Source organism: Lonchura striata, chromosome 31 (assembly GCF_050655825.1).
Source record: "Lonchura striata isolate lonStrDom1 chromosome 31, ASM5065582v1, whole genome shotgun sequence".
In the NCBI taxonomy this organism is placed as follows: Eukaryota; Metazoa; Chordata; class Aves; order Passeriformes; family Estrildidae; genus Lonchura; species Lonchura striata.
In genome coordinates this window covers 6,595,286-6,613,044 of record NC_140733.1, presented here as the reverse complement: position 1 = coordinate 6,613,044, position 17,759 = coordinate 6,595,286, and the positions used below count along the sequence as shown (strand labels likewise).

The 17,759-nt window shown below is 64.3% G+C and overlaps 2 protein-coding genes across 6 annotated transcripts; both read right to left on the bottom strand.

Moving 5' to 3' along the window:
* Positions 1 to 5: 5 nt before the first annotated feature.
* On the bottom strand, positions 6 to 7,349 carry LOC146764819 (speckle targeted PIP5K1A-regulated poly(A) polymerase-like). The gene is made up of 9 exons (XM_085563465.1): positions 6,983 to 7,349; positions 6,008 to 6,198; positions 5,614 to 5,814; positions 4,606 to 4,720; positions 3,270 to 4,407; positions 2,573 to 2,682; positions 2,179 to 2,301; positions 2,005 to 2,097; positions 6 to 1,525 (listed from the first exon to the last, which is right to left on the bottom strand). Exons 1-9 carry the CDS (start codon positions 7,347 to 7,349, stop codon positions 54 to 56), a joined length of 3,810 nt encoding a protein of 1,269 aa, XP_085419591.1. The 3' UTR covers positions 6 to 53.
* On the bottom strand, positions 7,334 to 17,729 carry LOC146764818 (metastasis-associated protein MTA2). Of its 5 annotated transcripts, none has more exons than XM_085563516.1 (18): positions 17,471 to 17,729; positions 16,411 to 16,478; positions 16,222 to 16,315; positions 15,546 to 15,663; positions 15,374 to 15,437; positions 15,164 to 15,281; positions 14,979 to 15,081; positions 14,799 to 14,898; positions 13,657 to 13,845; positions 13,500 to 13,574; positions 12,826 to 12,881; positions 12,624 to 12,721; positions 12,088 to 12,227; positions 10,844 to 11,072; positions 10,102 to 10,191; positions 9,488 to 9,639; positions 8,618 to 8,766; positions 7,334 to 7,749 (listed from the first exon to the last, which is right to left on the bottom strand). In XM_085563516.1, exons 1-18 carry the CDS (start codon positions 17,496 to 17,498, stop codon positions 7,575 to 7,577), a joined length of 2,046 nt encoding a protein of 681 aa, XP_085419642.1. In that variant the 5' UTR covers positions 17,499 to 17,729; the 3' UTR covers positions 7,334 to 7,574. The 5 variants fall into 5 exon arrangements, with proteins under 5 accessions (XP_085419642.1, XP_085419641.1, XP_085419643.1 ...); XM_085563515.1 differs by having other exon boundaries at positions 12,826 to 12,884; positions 17,471 to 17,722; XM_085563517.1 differs by lacking the exon at positions 8,618 to 8,766 and having other exon boundaries at positions 7,334 to 7,605; positions 9,565 to 9,639; positions 12,826 to 12,884; positions 17,471 to 17,720.
* Between the last annotated feature and the right edge of the window lie 30 nt (positions 17,730 to 17,759).

Genomic DNA, 17,759 nt, shown 5'->3' with positions numbered 1-17,759 from the left:
AGTAACGGCCCCGGCCACGCTGCAGAACGGATTTTACTGGAAAACCTCAGAATTTACAAAATTCCCCCCTGACTGCCCCCGACCCCCACCCCCCCGGGGGTCTCCGGGCCCCCCGCCCCCCAGCCCAGGCGCTGCCGCACCATTTCGGGCAGAAAACTCCGCAAAAAGTGGAAAAACTCGTGGAAAAGCGGCGAGGGGGGCTCGGGCTGGAGGTGCAGCAGCATTTGGGGGTCCCGGCGCGACCCCCCCGGGCGGGCGCTGAGCTGGAAACGCAGCAGCGGCTCCGGGGGCGGCCCGGGGGGGGTCCCGGTGTCCCCTCGGACAATGGCCTCGGTTACGGCTCGCTCCAGGGCCAGGGGGCAGCTCCCGGGACCCCCGAGACCACCGGGACCCCCAACCCCCAGAGGATCCTGAACATCCCCGGGACCCCCAGCCCCCCCGGCATTCTGAGCCCCTCCAGGACCCTCGGGACCCTCAAGACTTTGATCCCCCCGGTTCCCCTCGGTGCCCGGAGCCCCCCCGGAGCCCGCCCGGGGCCGGAGGCGGCGGCGGAGGCGGCGGCGGCCCCGCCACACCCGGTACCAGACGCAGCAGCTCCACCGGGACGAGCCCGCGGGGCCCCGGGGCCGCTTTGCGGGCGGGACCCCCGCCCCGGACGGGACCCCCTCGGGGAGGCGACGCTTGGAGCCCGGTCCCGGTGTCCCCGCGTCCCCAAATTCCCACTGGGAATCGCCTGTCGCCTCCTCCAGGTGGCACTGGGCTCCCGGTGGTGTCCCCAAATCCCCAAATTCCCGCTGGGAATCGCCCGTCACCCCCTCCAGGTGACACTGGGCTCCCGGTGGTGTCCCCAAATCCCCAAATTCCCCTCGGGAATCGCCCGTCGCCCGCTCCAGGTGGCACTGAGCTCCCGGTGGTGTCCCCAAATCCCCAAATTCCCCTCGGGAATGGCCCGCCGCCCGCTCCAGGTGGCACTGAGCTCCCGGTGGTGTCCCCAAATCCCCAAATTCCCCTCGGGAATGGCCCGTCGCCCGCTCCAGGTGGCCCAGCTCGCCCCGGGGCTCGCAGCCGCAGCCCAGCAGCTCCCGCAGCACGAAGCCCACGGCCGCACAAACCTCGCGCTGCGGGACCCGCCCGCGCCCCGCCGGGGGTGGCAGCGGGACCGGGATGAGGAATTTCCCCTCGGAATCCCCAAAAGCGCCGCGATCGCCGCCGGGGCCGGGCTGGAGCAGCCGCATCACGCCCCAGGGCCGGCCCCTGCGTGATTTTTGGAGGAACTCGGGGCCGCGACAGAGCCGGGCGGCGTCGCGACAGCAGCGCACGAATCGCGACACCGTGCGCGCCGTGACATTGGCGGCCACGTTGTGGCTCAGCTCGAAGGGGTCCTGCAGGGTCAGGGGGCCCGGGCGGAGACCCCCGAGGGTCTCGGGAGGGGGGCGAGGCAGAGCTCGGCCCTCCAGGGGGGACAGGAGGAGCTCCCCCAAATTCAGGCTACCGAAATAGGAGAAGAATTCGGCCAGGAGGGAGGCTGGGGGGAGGGAGGGGGTGGTCAGAGAGCCGTGGAGACACTCCCGAAAATACCCAGGACACCCCCAAAATCAAGAAAAAACACCCACGAAAACATCCAGAAACTGCCCTAAAACCAACCAGAAACAGCCAAAAAAATACCACCAAAACCACCCAGAAACAGCCCCAAAAATACCCTCAAAATCACACAAAAACTCTCCTAAAAACACCCAGAAACTGCCCTAAAACCACCCAGAATCCCTCCAAATCACACCCAAAAATACCCAAAAACCAACCAGAGCCAACCCCAAAAATACCTTCAAAATCACCCAGAATCCCCCCAAAACCCAGTGGGATTTGAGGCCCCACAGTGGATCAGGAGCCCCTTCCCGATTTAGGGACCCCCTCCCAGAGGGTCAGGATCCCACCCCCGGATTTGGGGACCCCCCCCAGTGGGTCAGGAGCCCCTCCCGGATTTGGGGACCCCCGGTTCCCCCTCACCGGCGCTCTGGTCGTTCCCGCTGGGCTCCAGCGCCGCCGCGTCCCGGGGGAAGCTGCAATCCCACCCCCCAACCTGGGCACGGTCCTGGGGCCCTGCAACCGACACCGGGGGGGGTCAGGGACCCCCAAAATGGGGCGGGGACCCCCAAAAAGGGGAAGGGGGGGTGTGGGCACCTGCCAGGAGGCGGAGGCGCCGCACCGAGGGCAGCACCGGGGGGCTGCGGCTCTGCAGGAACAGCACCAGCAGCAGCGTCAGCGCGTAGTTGGTGAGGAGGGGGCCGCCCCCGGCCCGGTTCCCTGCGGGAATAATGGGGGGGGGGTCGTGCCGAGGGTCCCCAGTGAGCTGTGACCCCCCCTCAATTGGCCACGACCCCCCCTTGCTGCTTGGAGGAGTTTGGTGGTGGGGTGGGGGCTCTGAGCCCCCTCCTCGCTCAGTGATGTTCAGGGTTCTCTTCCTACTTTAGGGGGTCTCTGCCTCTTTTTGGGAGTTCCAGCCTGTTTTTGGGGGGTTCCAGCCCCCTTTGAGGGGTCCCAGCCCATTTTGGGGAGGGGTCCCGGCCCCCCTCACCTGCCAGGCGCTGCCCCCCCGCCCAGAGGCGCACGGCGTAGCCCAGGGGCCGCACCCGCGGGTCGGCGTCGGCGCAGAGGCGCAGGAACTGCGTGTTGAACAGGGCCAGGCTGGGGCAGGTTTGGGGCAAAAAACGGGAAAAACGGGGAAAAAGGGCAGGGAAAAGGGGCGAAAGGGGAAAATGGGGCAGGGAAAAGGGGGAATGGGGAAAAAAGAGTGGGGAAAAGGGATAAAAAGAACAGGGAAAAGGGACAAAAGGGAAAAAAGGAGGAGGAGGAGTAGGGAAAGTGGGAGAAAGAAAAGAACGGAATTAGAAGGTGCCCCCCCGTTCCCTCCCAGTTTCCCCGAGTGCCCTTCACTCACTCCCAACGCCCCCGTCATGCCCCCATCCCATGCTCCCAGTGCCTCCCAGTTGCCCCCAGTCCCTCCCAACATCCCCATTCCTTGCTCCCAGTCCCTCCCAGTTGCCCCCAGTCTCTCCCAGTGGCTCCCAGTCCCTCCCAACACCCCCATCCCCGCTCCCAGTCCTCTTCCAGTCCCTCCCAATGCCCCCCTCGTGTCCCCATCCCCTGCTTCCAGTCCATCCTAGTCCCTCCCAGTTGCCCCCAGTCCCTCCCAGTGGCTCCCAGTCCCCCCCAACGTCCCCATCCCCGCTCCCAGTCCCTCCCAGTCCCCCCCAGTTGCCCCCAGTCCGTACCGGTTGTCCAGGCACACGTCCCCGGCCAGCCCGGACTGTTTGTGGCTGAATTTGACCACGGGGCGCCGAGCGCCGGGCACGGCGCGGACCCCCCGGACCCCCGGCACGCAGCGCCGCAGCACCGCCCCCACCAGCGCCAGCACCTGCTCCGGGGGGGCCCCGCGCCCCAAAAGGGACCCCCCGCACCCCAAAGGGGACCCCTCGGCCTCGGGGGACTCATCCCCTGACAGGGACCCCCACTCAGAGCCGCACCCCGTGGGAGAGGCGGCCCGGGAGGGGTCTCGGTCACCCGAAAGGGACCCCAGAAGGGACCCCTCGGACCCCAGAAGGGACCCCTCAGAGGAGGGGTCTCTGTCACCCAAAATGGACCCCAAAAGAGACCCTTTGTCCCCCAAAAGGGACCCCTTGAGGTGGGGGTCCTTGTCCCCCAAAAGGGACCCATTGGGAGGGGGGTCCCCATCTCCCAGCAGTGTCCCCCCCTGGCTCTGGGGGTTCCCGTTTAGGTTAAGGTCAGGGATTCTGGGGGTCTCTGGGCTCTGGGGGTCCCGATTTGTGGTAAGATCAGGGATTTTGGGGGTCTCTGGGCTCTGGAGGTTCCCGTTTGGGTTAAGGTCAGGGATTTTGGGGGTCTCTGGGCTCTGGGGGTCCCCATTTGTGGTAAGATCAGGGATTTTGGGGGTCTCCGGGCTCTGGGGATCCCCGTTTGTGGTAAGATCAGGGATTTTGGGGGTCTCCGGGCTCTGGGGATCCCCGTTTGTGGTAAGATCAGGGATTTTGGGGGTCTCTGGGCTCTGGGGGTTCCCGTTTGGGTTAAGATCAGGGATTTTGGGGGTCTCTGGGCTCTGGGGGTTCCCGTTTGGGTTAAGATCAGGGATTTTGGGGGTCTCTGGGCTCTGGGGGTCCCCGTTTAGGTTAAGATCAAGGACTTTGGGGGTCTCCGGGCTCTGGGGGTCCCCGTTTGGGTTAAGGTCAGGGATTTTGGGGGTCTCCGGGCTCTGGGGGTCCCCGTTTGGGTTAAGGTCAGGGATTTTGGGGGTCTCCGGGCTCTGGGGGTCCCCCAGCTCCAGGTGCAGGTCGAGGTCGCAGCCGTGGACGTCGAAGCCGTTGACGGAGGAGCCGTAGGGGACAACGGAGCAGCCTGGGGGACACGGGTGGGGACAGGTGAGGGACACGCTTGGGAAGCATCACACACCTGGCACACACCTGGGACATGTCACAGCCCTGTCCCACCCCCTGCCACCCCCATGTGACCGTGCCAGCTGTGCCCAGCTGTGCCAGGTGTCCCCAGCTGTGCCCAGCTGTGCCAGGTGTCCCCAGCTGTGCCAGCTGTGCCCACCTGGGAAGAACTCGCCGAACACCTCCTGGATCAGGGCCACCAGGAGCCGCCGCAGGCGCCGCTCGGCCGCGCTCAGCTCCAGCGCCTGCACCAGCAGCTGCAGCTGCGCCTCCACCTGCGCGAGGCAGACTGGGAGCACTGGGAGAACCCCCCCATCCTTACTGGGCAAACTGGGAACCCCCCCCATCCTTACTGGGCAGACTGGGAGCACTGGGAACCCCCCCCCATCCTTACTGGGCAAACTGGGAACCCCCCCATCCTTACTGGGCAAACTGGGAACCCCCCCCATCCTTACTGGGCAAACTGGGAACCCCCCCATCCTTACTGGGCAGACTGGGAGCACTGGGAGAACCCCCCCATCCTTACTGGGCAAACTGGGAACCCCCCCCATCCTTACTGGGCAGACTGGGAGCACTGGGAACACCCCATCCTTACTGGGCAAACTGGGAGCACTGGGAACCCCCCCATCCTTACTGGGCAAACTGGGAACCCCCCCTCATCCTTACTGGGCAAACTGGGAACCCCCCCCATCCTTACTGGGCAAACTGGGAACCCCCCACATCCTTACTGGGCAGACTGGGAGCACTGGGAACCCCCCCATCCTTACTGGGCAAACTGGGAACCCCCCCCATCCTTACTGGGCAGACTGGGAGCACTGGGAGAACCCCCCCATCCTTACTGGGCAAACTGGGAACCCCCCCATCCTTACTGGGCAAACTGGGAATCCCCCCCCATCCCTACTGGCCAAACTGGGAGCCCCTCCACATCTGCACTGGGCAAACTGGGAGCCCCCTAAAGCCCTGGGAGAGCTTTGGGACCCTCCCTAAACCCCCCCAAAAACCCCTCAAGCCCCCCAGGACACCCCCAAACCCAACAGGGAGTGCTTCGGGACCCCCCCAAAAACCCCTCGAGCCCCCCAAATCCCCAGGAGGGTTCTCAGGACCCCCCCGAAACCCCCCCAAAAACCCCTCAAGCCCCCCACACCCCCCGGCCGAGCCCCCCACTCACATCCTGGGCCCGGCCCAGCGCCTGCAGCAGCCCCGGGGGTCCCGGGGGGGTCCCGGGAGGGTCCCGGGGCGGGGCCCGGGGGAAGTCCCGGTGCTCCCGGGGCCGCACCCGCAGCCGCCGCCCCTCCAGGACGTGGCGGGGCTCATCCAGCGCCCGCTGCCGCCCCGCGGCGTCCTGCAGCTCCACGATGGCGAACAGCCCCTGTCGCGACAGGCGAGCGCCATGGGGAGGGGGCCACCCAATCCCCCCCCCCACACTTCGTCCTTGACTATCGCGACGATCGCGGCACGCCCCGAGAGCCCCAAAATTTCCACCCGAGGTCCCGCGGGGGCGGGAGCCGCGGGGTGCCGACCTCCCTCCCCGCCTGTCGCGACACGGCCGAGGCCGCCCGCACCTTCTCCTTGTCCATGACGACTGTCGCGACCGGCCCGAAGGCGCGGAAGTGGCGCCGCAGCTGCTCGGGCGCGGTGCCGCGGGAGAAGCCGCTGACGAAGAGGCTCCGCTGCTCCTGCGCGCGCCGCTCGAACCGGAGCCACCGGAGCCGCCGGTGCCGCCGCCCGGCCAGGTGCGAGCGCAGGCTGGGAACTGCCGGGGGAACGGGACAGCGGGAATGGGAATAGAAATGGGAATGGGAACACCGGGAACGGGACAGCGGGAACGGGATACCGGGAACGGGAATAGAAATGGAAACGGGACACTGTGAATGGGGACGGGAACACCGGGAATGGGAACGGGACACCGGGAATGGGACAGCGGGAATGGGAACGGGACACCGGGAACGGGATACCGGGAACGGGAATAGAAATGGGAACGGGAACACCGGGAATGGGAACGGGACAGCGGGAAAGGGACACCGGGAACGGGAATAGAAATGGGAACGGGACACCGGGAATGGGAACGGGACACCGGGAATGGGAACGGGACACCGGGAACGGGAATAGGAATTGGAACGGGAACACCGGGAATGGGAACGAGACACTGAGGATGGGAATGGGACACCGGGAACGGGACACCGGGAATGGGAGTGGGGACACCGGGAACGGGAATAGCAACGGGAACTGGGGACACCGGGAGCAGGAGCTGGGGGCACCGGGACAGGGAGGGACCCACGGGAACGGGAACTGGAGTCATGGAAACCCCCCCAGACCGGGAATTGGGGTCCCGGAGATCCCCGGTCCCGGTTAAAACGGAGCTTAGAGCCCTCGCTGTTCTGGTGAACAGGGTCCCGGAGCCCGGCCCGGGCACGGGAACCGGGGAGTCACGGGAGGGTCCCGGAGCCGCCGGTCCCGTTAACCGGGAGCCTACCGCCCCCGGTGCCGGTAACCACCGGCCCGCGCGTGCAGGGTCCCGGAGCCCCGGCAGCACTCACGGTTGGCCGCGGTGATCTGGCACAGGCGGCAGCGGAAACCGCCCCGGTGCAGCGGCTCCACGTCGGGATCGGCGGCCGGGTCGGTTACCGGCACCGGGCCCGTTACCGGGTCGCGGCCCGGCTCCATGTCGCGATCGAGCCCCGGGGCGGGATCAGGGCCCGGCTCCGGTTCCATGGCGGGCCCGGTTCCCGCGCCCGTCCCTCCGCTACTTCCGCCGGAAGTGTCCGTCCCTTCCCGCTCCCCCACGCGCGGTCCGTCCCCCACGCTTTTCCCCCCGGCAACGCGCCCCAACACAAACATTCCTCCCGGTGCTCCCCCGTTTCCCCCCGCCGCCGTTTTGTGCCTCCCGCTGAAGAAAAAACTCATCGCGTTTATTTCCTGTCGCTACAGAACCGGGACAGCCCGAGATACAAAACCGGGGGCGTCGCTCCACGTACAAAAGGGGCCCGCGGGGGGGGGGGGGGAGGGGCAGAACGGAGAGCGGGGGGAGGGGCACCCGACACCCCCCCCAACCCCCAACCCCCCCCCCCGCGAGGTTTATTTTTTCTATGGAAATAAAAAAAATACAAAAGGGGCAGGGCAGGGCGGGGGTCAGTCCTCGAGGACGATGGGCTCCGAGGTGCTGGCGGGGTGCGGGGCGGCGGCGGGGGGCGGCAGGGCCCCCCCCGGGCGCAGCGGGGGGAGCCCCGGTTTCACCTTCAGCGGGAGGTTGGGGCGCCGGGCGGCGCGGCGCAGCTCCAGGTGCGTCAGCGCCTTCCGCAGAGCCCTGCGGATCGTGGTGGGGGGGGGGGGTCACGGCGGGGAACCCCAAAAAACTCCCCGTGACACCCCCCCCCCCACCCCACCTCCGTGAGCTGGGGCGGGGGGACACGTTCTGTGTGGTTCCCCCAAAGGAATAATCCCAACATTCCCATTCTGGGTGATCTGGGGGGGTATTGACTGTGCCAGGGCAGGTCAGACCCTGCCAGGGGAGCCCAAAGCTCCTCAGGACCTTCCCAGACCTCCCAAATCCCCTCAGGATCCCTCAAATCCTGTTAGGATCCTGCCAAACCCCCTCAGGACCCCCAGGGCTCCTCAGGACCCTCCCAGACCTCCCAAATCTGCTCAGGATCCCTCAAACCCCCCCGGAACCCCCCCCACGATTCCCTCAAGATCTCTCAAACCCCGTCAAGATCCTGCTAAACCCCCCCAGGACATCCCAAAGCCCCTCAGGACCCTCCCAGAACCCCTCAGGATCTGTCAAACCCTGTTACAACCCTCCCAAAAGTCCCTGAGGACTTCCAAAACCCCTTCAGAAACCCCCAAATCCCCTCAGGATCCCTCAAACCCCTTCCGAACTCCCCAAGTCCCCTCAGGACCCCCCCAAACCTGCTCAATACACCCCAGATCCCCTCAAGACTCCCCAGACCCTCTCAGGAACCCCTCCAAATCCCTTGAGGATCCCCTGAAGTCCCCTCAGGACCCTCTCACATCCTTTCAGAACCCCCCAAGATACCCTCAGGACCCCCCCAAACCCCTTGGGACACCCAAGATCTTTTCAGGGCTCTCCAAACCCCCTCAGGATCCCCTTAAATCTCCTCAGAACCCCCAAAAGCCCCTGAGGACCCCTCCCCCCCACCGCTCAGGCCCCGTACCGGGTGTCCTTGGTGGCCACGAACACCACGGGGTTTGGGGCGTCCGCCGGGTTCAGTTTCTGCCGTTTGGTGCCCGGGGGGGGCGCGGGGCGCAGCGCGGCCGCCAGGGGGCGCCCGTTGGCCGAGAACGGCAGCGCCGCCGTTCCGACCTGCGCGGCAGCGTCAGCCCCGCCCTCCGGCCAATCACAGCGCGCCGCGCCAGCCCGCCGCCCAATCACAGCCCGCCCCCGCCAGGGCGCGCGTTTCACCCGGCCAATCACGGCGCGCCGTGAGGCCGTCGGTCACCCCATAACCACGCCCCAAGCCCCTCAACGTGCATGTCAATCAACCCAAGTCACCGCCCACAAACCCTCATTGCTCCAATCAGCTCCCAGTTCCAACGGCCCCGCCCACTGTCAATCACTCCAAGCCCCACCCCCGCATGTTTCACCCCTGTCAATCACCTCCCAAACTCCACCCCCTGTCAATCACCCCATTCCCCTGTCAATCACTCCAATGCTCCCTGTCAATCACCCCTTTCCCCTGTCAATCACCCCCAATTTCCCCATCAATCACCCCCACCCATATCAATCACCCCAATGCTCCCTGTCAATCACCCCATTCCCCTGTCAATCACTGCCACCCATGTCAATCACCCCTTTCCCCTGTCAATCACCCCCAATTTCCCCATCAATCACCCCATGCCCCTGTCAATCACCCCATTCCCCTGTCAATCACCCCACTCCCCTGTCAATCACCCCACTCCCCTGTCAATCACCCCATTCCCCTGTCAATCACCCCATGCCCCTGTCAATCACCCCATTCCCCTGTCAATCACCCCACTCCCCTGTCAATCACCCCACTCCCCTGTCAATCCCCCCTGCCCCGTACCCTCATGCGGGGGGGCCGGTGGCCATCTCCCCCCGCCTCGTAGCCCCGCTTGCCCCCCAGCCCCGCCAGCCCCCGGCTCTGGCTCAGCTGGTTCCGGTTGATCGGGGTCTTGGTGCCTCGGGGGGTCTTCGGCTTCAGGGGGGCTTGGGCCGCTGGGAGGGGGGGAGGCAGGGGGGTCAGGGGGTGTCCCCCCGACCCCAAAAATCCCCAAATCCGGCCCTGAGCCCCCCCCACACCCCGGTGTCACCCCCCCACCACTCCTGGGGACCCCCAGTTGGGGTCCAGCACCTTCAGACACCCCCAGACTCACCTGGACCCTCCCAAATCTCTCCCCCAGCCCACCTAGACCCCCTCAAATTTCCCCCCCCCCAGCCCACCAGGACACCCCAAATCCCACCCCTCATTCTTGGGACCCCCAAAATTCATCTGGACCACTCTGAATCCCTCCTCCACCCCACCGGGACACCCCCAAATCTCCCCTCTCATCCTTGGGACCCCCCCAGATCCACCTGGACCACCCCCTCTTGTATCCCCCACCCCCAGGCATCCCCCCCAACCCCCTCCCCAGCCCCCCAAACCCCTCCCCAGCCCCAGGACGCCCCCCAGCCCCTCACCCAGCTCCTTGACGATGGCAGCCAGGGGCAGCCGGGTCAGCGGGTGAATCTTCATGGGGGCCTTGGCGGCCTTGGGCAGCCGGATGGAGCCTGGGGGGACCACAGGGGGCTCAGGGGGGGATGAGACCCCCCCTTCAGTCCCACAGAAGGGTCCCAAACCCCCCTTCCCCCCGCCCAGTCCCAACACCCACACGTGGCCTTGATGGGGGTTCTAAATCCCCCTGGGTGGGGGTCCCAAATCCCCTTTTTCTCCCCGTTTTTCCCTCCCATTTCTCACACTCAGCCTTGATGGCATTGGCGTTGATGGGTATCCCAAACACCCATTCTTTTCCCCCCAAACCTGTATTTTTTTCCCCCAAGCCCCCATTTTTTGCCCCCAAACTCCCATTTTTCCCCATTTCCCTCACTCACGCTCTGCCTTGATGGCGTTGGTGTTGATGGGGATCTCAAATCCCCCCAAACCCCATTTTTCCCCCCAAACCCCCATTTCTCCCCGTTTCCCTGCTCACACTTGGCCTTGATGGCATTGGCATTGATGGGGATCTCAAATCCCCCATTTTTTCCCCCAAACCCCCATTTTCCCCCCAGTTTCCCTGCTCACACTCGGCCTTGATGGCATTGGCGTTGATGGGGGCGTAGGAATCCCATATACTCTGATACCCCCTGAGGGGACCCCAACCACCCCCAAACCTCCATTTTTTTCCCCCAAACCCCCGTTTTTTCCCCTTTTTTCCCTGCTCACACTCGGCCTTGATGGCGTTGGCGTTGATGGGGGCGTAGGGCCGGCGCGCCGCCCGCCGCGGCTGCAGCACGTCGCGGCACAGGCGGCGCGAGAGCCGCGTCAGCCGCGTGGTCTGCAGCAGGAACGTCTGCCGGTTCTTGGCCAGCAGCTTGGCACGGCTGGCGCTCGTCGTGTACGGCGACAGCGACTGCGCCTCGGGCCGCGACAGGTGACCTCGGGAATGGGGCTCCTGCGGGGGGAGACAGGGTTGGGGGACCCCAAAATCCACCCCAAAACCACCCTTGGTGGGGTACAGGGACAGGTGACCCCAGAATGGGGCTCTTGTGAGGTAAGACTGGGTTGGGCAACCCCAAAATCCACCCTAAATCCACCCCTGGTGGTATACAAGGACAGGTGACCCCAGAAGTGGGGCTCCTGTGGGGTTAGAAAGGGTTGGGTGACCCCAAAATCCACCCCAAAACCACCCATGGTGGGGTATGGGGACAGGTGACCCCATGAGTGGGGCTCCTGTGGGGGGGAGAAAGGGTTGGGTGACCCCAAAATCCACCCCAAATCCACCCACAGTGGTGTATGGGGACAGGTGACCCCATGAGTGGGGCTCCTGTGGGGGGAGACAGTGTTGGGCAACCCCAAAATCCACCCTAAATCCACCCACAGTGGTGTATGGGGACAGGTGATCCCATGAGTTGGGCTCCTGTGGGGTTTATAGGGATTTAGATGGGGTCAGGAGAGTTGGACAACCCCAAAATCCCCCCTAAATCAACCCATGGTGATGTACAAGGACAGGTAACCCCAGAAGTGGGGCTCCTGTGGGGTGAGAAAGGGTTGGGTGACCCCAAAATCCACCCTAAAACCACCCATGGTGGTGTATGGGGAAAGATGACCCCAGGAATGGGGTTACTGTGGAATTTGGGGGGCTTAAGGAGGTCCCAGAAGAAATTCAGGGGCTCTTAGTGGGGTTTGGAAAGAGGATGAAGGGAGTTTGGGGGGCTCCAAAGGCGATTTAGAAAGTTCTAAAGAGGATTTAGGGACTCTGAGGGGGGTTTGGGGTCTAAAAATGGGATTTAAGGAGCTCTAAAGGGGATTTAGGGACTCTGAGAGGGGTTTGGGGGCTCAAAAGGGAGTTTGGGGTGTTCTGAGAGAAACTGGGTGTTCCTGAGGGCAATCTGGGGCTCCCAGGAGGTTTTGAGGGTCCCAAGAGGTTTTGGGGGTCCCTCAGTGGGGTTTGGGGTCTGGGGGCTCACCGAGGCGCTGCGGGTCACCCCCTCCAGCTGGGTGGGGGTCTTGAGCCCCCCGTATTTCTTCCAGTAGATCCAACAGGAGGCACAGAGGCGGCACTGCATGTTGGGGGGCCCCCAGGCGTACCACTGGGGGGACTGGGACGCTGCGGGGGCAACTGGGGGTTACTGGGATGCTGAGGGGGGACCCAGAGATCCCACCCAAACTCAGAATCTCTGCAAAAGCCCCCAAACCCCACCCCAGGATCCCCTCAAATGCCAGGGAGCCCCTTCTGGAACCCCCAAATTCCTGTTCCACAAACCCCAGAGACCCCCCCGTACGACCTCAGGACCCCCCCAAACCCTTTGGGACCTCCCTCCCAAACCCTTTGGGACCCCCCCCAAATGCCCCCAGCCCGCACTGACTGTGGCAGCTCTTGCAGCTCAGCCCTTTCTGGAACCCCCAAACCCCAGAAACCCCTCACAGCCTCAGGACCCCCCCAAACCCCTGGGAACCCCCAAACCCTTTGGGACCCCCCCAAATGCCCCCAGCCCGCACTGACTGTGGCAGCTCTCGCAGCTCAGCCCTTTCTGGAAGCCGGCCCCGTTGACGCCAGGTTTGGAGCCCACCGAGATGATCTGGTTGGGGTTGGGTTTAGTGCTGTGGGAAAAGGGGGGAGGGGGTCAGAGGATTTTGGGGGGGTCCCAGGGGGGTCTCTTGTGCCCCCCCAGGCCTGGCAGGGGTCCCCAAAGCCCCCCACTCACTAGGTGGGGATGTAGACTTGCTTCAGTTTGCTGTCGGCCTCCGCTGCCTTCAGCCTCTTCTGCGAGCAGGGAGGGGGTCACAGGGGGCTCTGAGCCCCCCCAAACCCCCCAAATCAGCCCCCCGGAGCCCCCCTGAACCCCACAGCCACATGGAACCCCCAAATCACCTCCACAAAACCCCCAGAGCCCATCAAAAACCCCACAGGTACCTGAACTGACCCTGAATCAGCCCCCCAGAACCCCAAAATCAGGCCCCCAACCCCATTATCAGCCCCCAAACCCCCCATTTCAGCCCCCCAAAACCCCATATCAACCCCCAAAACCTCCATTTCAGGCCCCCAACACCCCATATCAGTCCCTCAAATCCCTTAATCAGCCCCCCAGAACCCCAAAATCAGCTCCCCAAACCCCATTATCAGCCTCAAAACCCCATATCAGACCTCCAAAATGCCAATTTCAGCCCTTAAACCCCATTATCAGCCCCCCAAACCATTTCAGCCCCCCAAACCCCCAGCCCAGCCTCCCAAACGCCCATTTCAGTCCCCGAAACCCCCAGCCCAGACCCCCAAGCTCCCACCCCAGCTCCCCAAACCCCCAGTTCAGCCCCCCAAATCATTACTGCAGCCCCCCAAACCCCCATTTTAGCCCCCCCAGCCCCCAGCCCAGCCCCATACCTGCTGGATGTAGCGGTCAGTGGTTTTCCACATGTAGTAGAACTGGACAATGCTGGCCAGCGACTTCCAGGGCAGCTGTGGGAACCAAACTCTGAGCTCGGGGGGGTCCCTCAGCCCCCTCAGGACCCCCAAAAAGGGGCTGCTCTCCCCCACTCACAAAATCCTGCCGGATGTCGTTGAAGTCCTTGCCGTACTTCTCCAGGGCCTCCTCGAAGAGCATGGCCTCGGAGGCCGACCACTCCTCCATCTCATCCCGGCACAGCACCGGCCCCCCCTGCGGCACCAGCGTGGCCATGGCCCGCGCCAGGTCGTAGCCGTTCCTCTGCAGCGTGTCCATGGCGTGGAACTGGGGGAAATGGGGTGTACTGGGATATACTGGGAGGGCTCTAAGAGGGGTTTTGGGGCTTCTCGGGGAGGTTTGGGGGGTTTTGGGTCCCCCTGTGGCACCAGCGTGGCCATGGCCCGCGCCAGGTTGTAGCCGTTCCTCTGCAGCGTGTCCATGGCGTGGAACTGGGGGAAATGGGGTGTACTGGGATATACTGGGAGGGCTCTAAGAGGGGATTTGGAGTTTTTCGGGGAGGTTTGGGGGGTTTTGGGTCCCCCTGTGGCACCAGCGTGGCCATGGCCCGCGCCAGGTCGTAGCCGTTCCTCTGCAGCGTGTCCATGGCGTGGAACTGGGGGAAATGGGGTGTACTGGGATATACTGGGAGGGCTCTAAGAGGGGATTTGGAGTTTTTCGGGGAGGTTTGGGGGGTTTTGGGTCCCCCTGTGGCACCAGCGTGGCCATGGCCCGCGCCAGGTCGTAGCCGTTCCTCTGCAGCGTGTCCATGGTGTGGAACTGGGAGCACTGGGAGGGCTCTAACAGGGGGTTTGGGGCAGGTTTGGGGGGCTCTGGGGGCTCTGAAGGGGATTTGGGGTATCCCAGGAAAGCATTGGGGTCACCTAAGGGGTGTATGGGAAATTTTGGGGAGGTTCTAAGGAGGTTTTGGGGTGTCCCAGTGGGAAATGGGAAGTTCTAAAGAATATTTTGGGCTGCTCCAATTTAAAATGAAAAGGTTTGAAAAAGTGTCCCAGTAAAAAATAAGGAGTTCTAAGGGGTTTTAGGGTGTCTCAGTTGAGATATGTGAGATATAAAAAAATCTTTGGATGTCCCAACAGGACATGAGGAGTTCAGAAGAAGTTTTGGGGTCTCCCAGTGAGAAATGAGGAGGTTCTAGAGAGGTTTGGGGGTCTCCCAGTGGGAACTGAGTGTTCTGAGGGAGGTTATGGGGTGCCCAGGGGGCTGGGGTCCCCCCTCACCAGGGTGATGTCCCGGGAGGCTGCGGCCGCGCTCATGTGCAGGCTGGGCTGGCGGATGGAGCTGCTGCAGTCCAGCGCCCGGGCAAACGTCCCCACGGCCCTGGGGGGGACATGGGGGGGTCAGCAGGGTCCCCCCAATCCCCCTGACCCCCCCACCGACCCCCCCCGATCCCCCCTCACCGAGCCACCACCAGGAACTGGTCGATCTGCCGGTCCGTCAGGGGGTTGTCGGGGTCCCACACCTTCATCTCCATCTTCTGCTGGTTCCGGTTGTCCGACTCACCTGGGGGAGGTTTGGGGGGGCTGTCAGGATGACCCCCCCCCCCCATCCTGCACCCCCCAGAGCCCCCCCGAACCCCCCAAACCTTCGGCCAGACGCTCGGGGATCTCAGCCTGGTACTTGCAGCCCACCCTGATCTCGCCCTGGTCTGCCAGCAGCGTTTTCTGCACGGGGTCGAAGACCAGCGAGTAGAAGAAGCAATCCTGTGGGGAGGGGGCACATTGGGGGGGCTCAGCAGGGTGGGGAGACCCCCAAAATCCCCCCCCAGACCCATTTTGGGGCACACAGAACTCACCTCCTTCTCCAGGTACTGCCCCAGGATGTCGGTCTCGTTCAGCAGCGTCACGCTGCACTTCCCCCTGTAGGGGAAATTTGGGGAGAGGGTCACCCCAAAACCCCTCCCCACGCAGGGGAAGACCCCCCAGAGGGTTTTCCCACCCCCCCAGAGCCGTTTCTGCCCCCGGTACCGGATGTGGGTGGCCGGGAGGGACTCGAACTGGCGGGACAGGAACAGCTCCCGGTGCTTGAGCTGGTGCCGCTGCTGCTCCGTCATCGGCGGCTGCTTCGACTCCTCCTCAAACTCGCCTGGGGGGGCCGCGGGGGGGTCACACCGGGGTGTTCCCCCCCCAAAATCCAGCTGGGAGGGCCCATTGTTCTCCTTAAACCCCCTCTGGGCTTTTGGCAACAGCCCCGAGGAGGGGGAGGGGAGGGAGGGGGAGGGGCCGTGGGAGGGGAGAGACCCCCCCCAGGAAGGGCAGGACCCCCCCAGTTTGATGGTTCAAAGGGGTCAGTCCTTTACCTGTAATTCCCCGCCCCAAAATTGGCAAAACCCCCCCAAAATTCAGCCCAAGAGAGGTGGAGAGAGACCGAGCAGCTCCAACCCCCCCTCAAATTTGGGGCGCCCCTTTGGGAGAGGTCACAGACCCCTCTGCAGCACCCCTAAATTACCCCAATAATGTCAAACCAGTTCTCCCCAAATTCTGGGAGCACCCCATTGTGATATGAGCCACAGACCGCCCTATAAACCCCCTAAAAACCCCCCAAATCCCCCACCCACCAGCATTACCCTTGGCCTGTCCTTTAAGGCTGCCCCCCAAATCCCCAAAACCTCCCCAAAACCCTCCCCAAAAGCCCCGTACTCACGGGCATTGCTGTCAGCCAGGCTGTTGAGGCTGCTGGAGATGTCACGCCGTCGGAACAGACAAACCACCTTGGCCTCCACGTTGCCATTGGCCGTCTGGGGGGGCACAGGGGGTCAGTGGGGTCCCCTGGGCTTGGGGACCCCCTCCCCAGGCTTGGAGACCCCCCTGAGGAACAGGGCAGGGGTCTCACCTTGTTGAGCTCCTCGATGCGCCGCACCAGGTAGGGGTTGCTGGAGGAGTTCTCGAAGTAGACGTAATCTGGGGAAAAATAGGGAGCAAAAATTGGGGGGTCACGAGGGCAGCCCCACCCCCCAAAAATCCTTTTTCTCGAACTTGTCAGGATTGTTCTTAGTTCCACCCAAATCCCCAAAATCCAGGGGGTTTTTGCAGCCAGATGTTCCCCTCATGGGAACGGGGTTTGTTACCCCACAGGACCCCCCCTCATTCCCCCCCCCAGCCCCCCACTACAGACCAGAGGTCTCCCCCTGGCACAGACCTTCCCTCACAAATGAGGGTGGAGGACACCCCCCAAAAAAATTTCGGGTTCCCTTCTCATCAGAGACCACCCCCCTTTTTTCTTTAGATTTTTTTTTTTTTTTTGGGGGGGGGGCGTCTCCCACCTCCACGCCTCAGAATTTGGGGTCCCAAAGGAGCACACCCCTTAAGGAACCCTCCCCATTTCTGGCACCTCCTTTTCCTCACAGACCCCCAAGTTCCCTCACGAACACCCCAAATCCCCTCAGGGACCTCCTTAACCCCCTCACGGGACCCTTTCCTCTTCAGGACCCCCCCCGCCCCTAAATCCTCTCCCTCCAAATTCCCGCACGGGACCTCCCCCCCCACCGCCTATTGCCTCACAAGACACCCCCGCTGTTTCCGGGACCCCCAAATTTCCTCACAAGACCCTCTCCCCCTTTCCGGAACCCCCAAATCCCCTCACTGACCACCCCCCACTCCCCTCACGCTTGCCCCTTTCCAGGACCCCTCACGGACGACCCCCCCCCACAATTCCCCTCACGACCCTTCCCGCGCCTCACGGAACCCCCAAATCCCCTCACAGACAACCCCCCCGCCCTTTTCCCACTCCCCTCACGCCTCCCCCTTACCTCACGGACCCCCCCCCCCAAAATCCCCTCACGGACCCCCCCAACCCCCCCCCACACTCCGCTTTCCGGGACCCCCAAATCCCCTCAGGGCCCCCCCCAGAGCCCCTCCTGGAGGTCCCTGCCCGCGGCCCCCGGCCCGCTCACCGCCGACGCGGTACATGTTGGCCGCCATGGCCGCTCGCTCGGCCGCGCTACCCCCGGGCCCGGCCCCGGCCGCGCTTCATCGCCGCTCCCGCCGCCTCCGCGCCGGCACGGCCGGTTCGGAGCCCTTCGGGCACCTCCGGAGACGTTCGGCAACCTCCGGCAAGACCTCTCGGGCACCTCCGGAGAGGGTTTGGGCAACTCCGGAGAGACTCGGGTATTGCCGGATTCGTTCGGGCACCTCCGGCACGGGTTCGGCGCCGCCTCGGGCGCTTCCGGAGAGACCTCGGCG

Coding starts and splice junctions, on each gene's coding strand:
- LOC146764818 (XM_085563515.1), bottom strand. CDS start 17,498: ATGGCGGCCAACATGTACCGCGTCGGCG. Junction 13,846..14,798: donor CCTCCCGGGACATCACCCTG/GTGAGGGGGGAC, acceptor CATTTCCCCCAG/TTCCACGCCATGGACACGCT. Junction 13,575..13,656: donor ACGACATCCGGCAGGATTTT/GTGAGTGGGGGA, acceptor TGGTTCCCACAG/CTGCCCTGGAAGTCGCTGGC.
- LOC146764819 (XM_085563465.1), bottom strand. CDS start 7,349: ATGAGTTTTTTCTTCAGCGGGAGGCACAAAACGGCGGCGGGGGGAAAC. Junction 4,721..5,613: donor CGCTGGGCCGGGCCCAGGAT/GTGAGTGGGGGG, acceptor TGCCTCGCGCAG/GTGGAGGCGCAGCTGCAGCT. Junction 4,408..4,605: donor GTTCGGCGAGTTCTTCCCAG/GTGGGCACAGCT, acceptor CGTGTCCCCCAG/GCTGCTCCGTTGTCCCCTAC.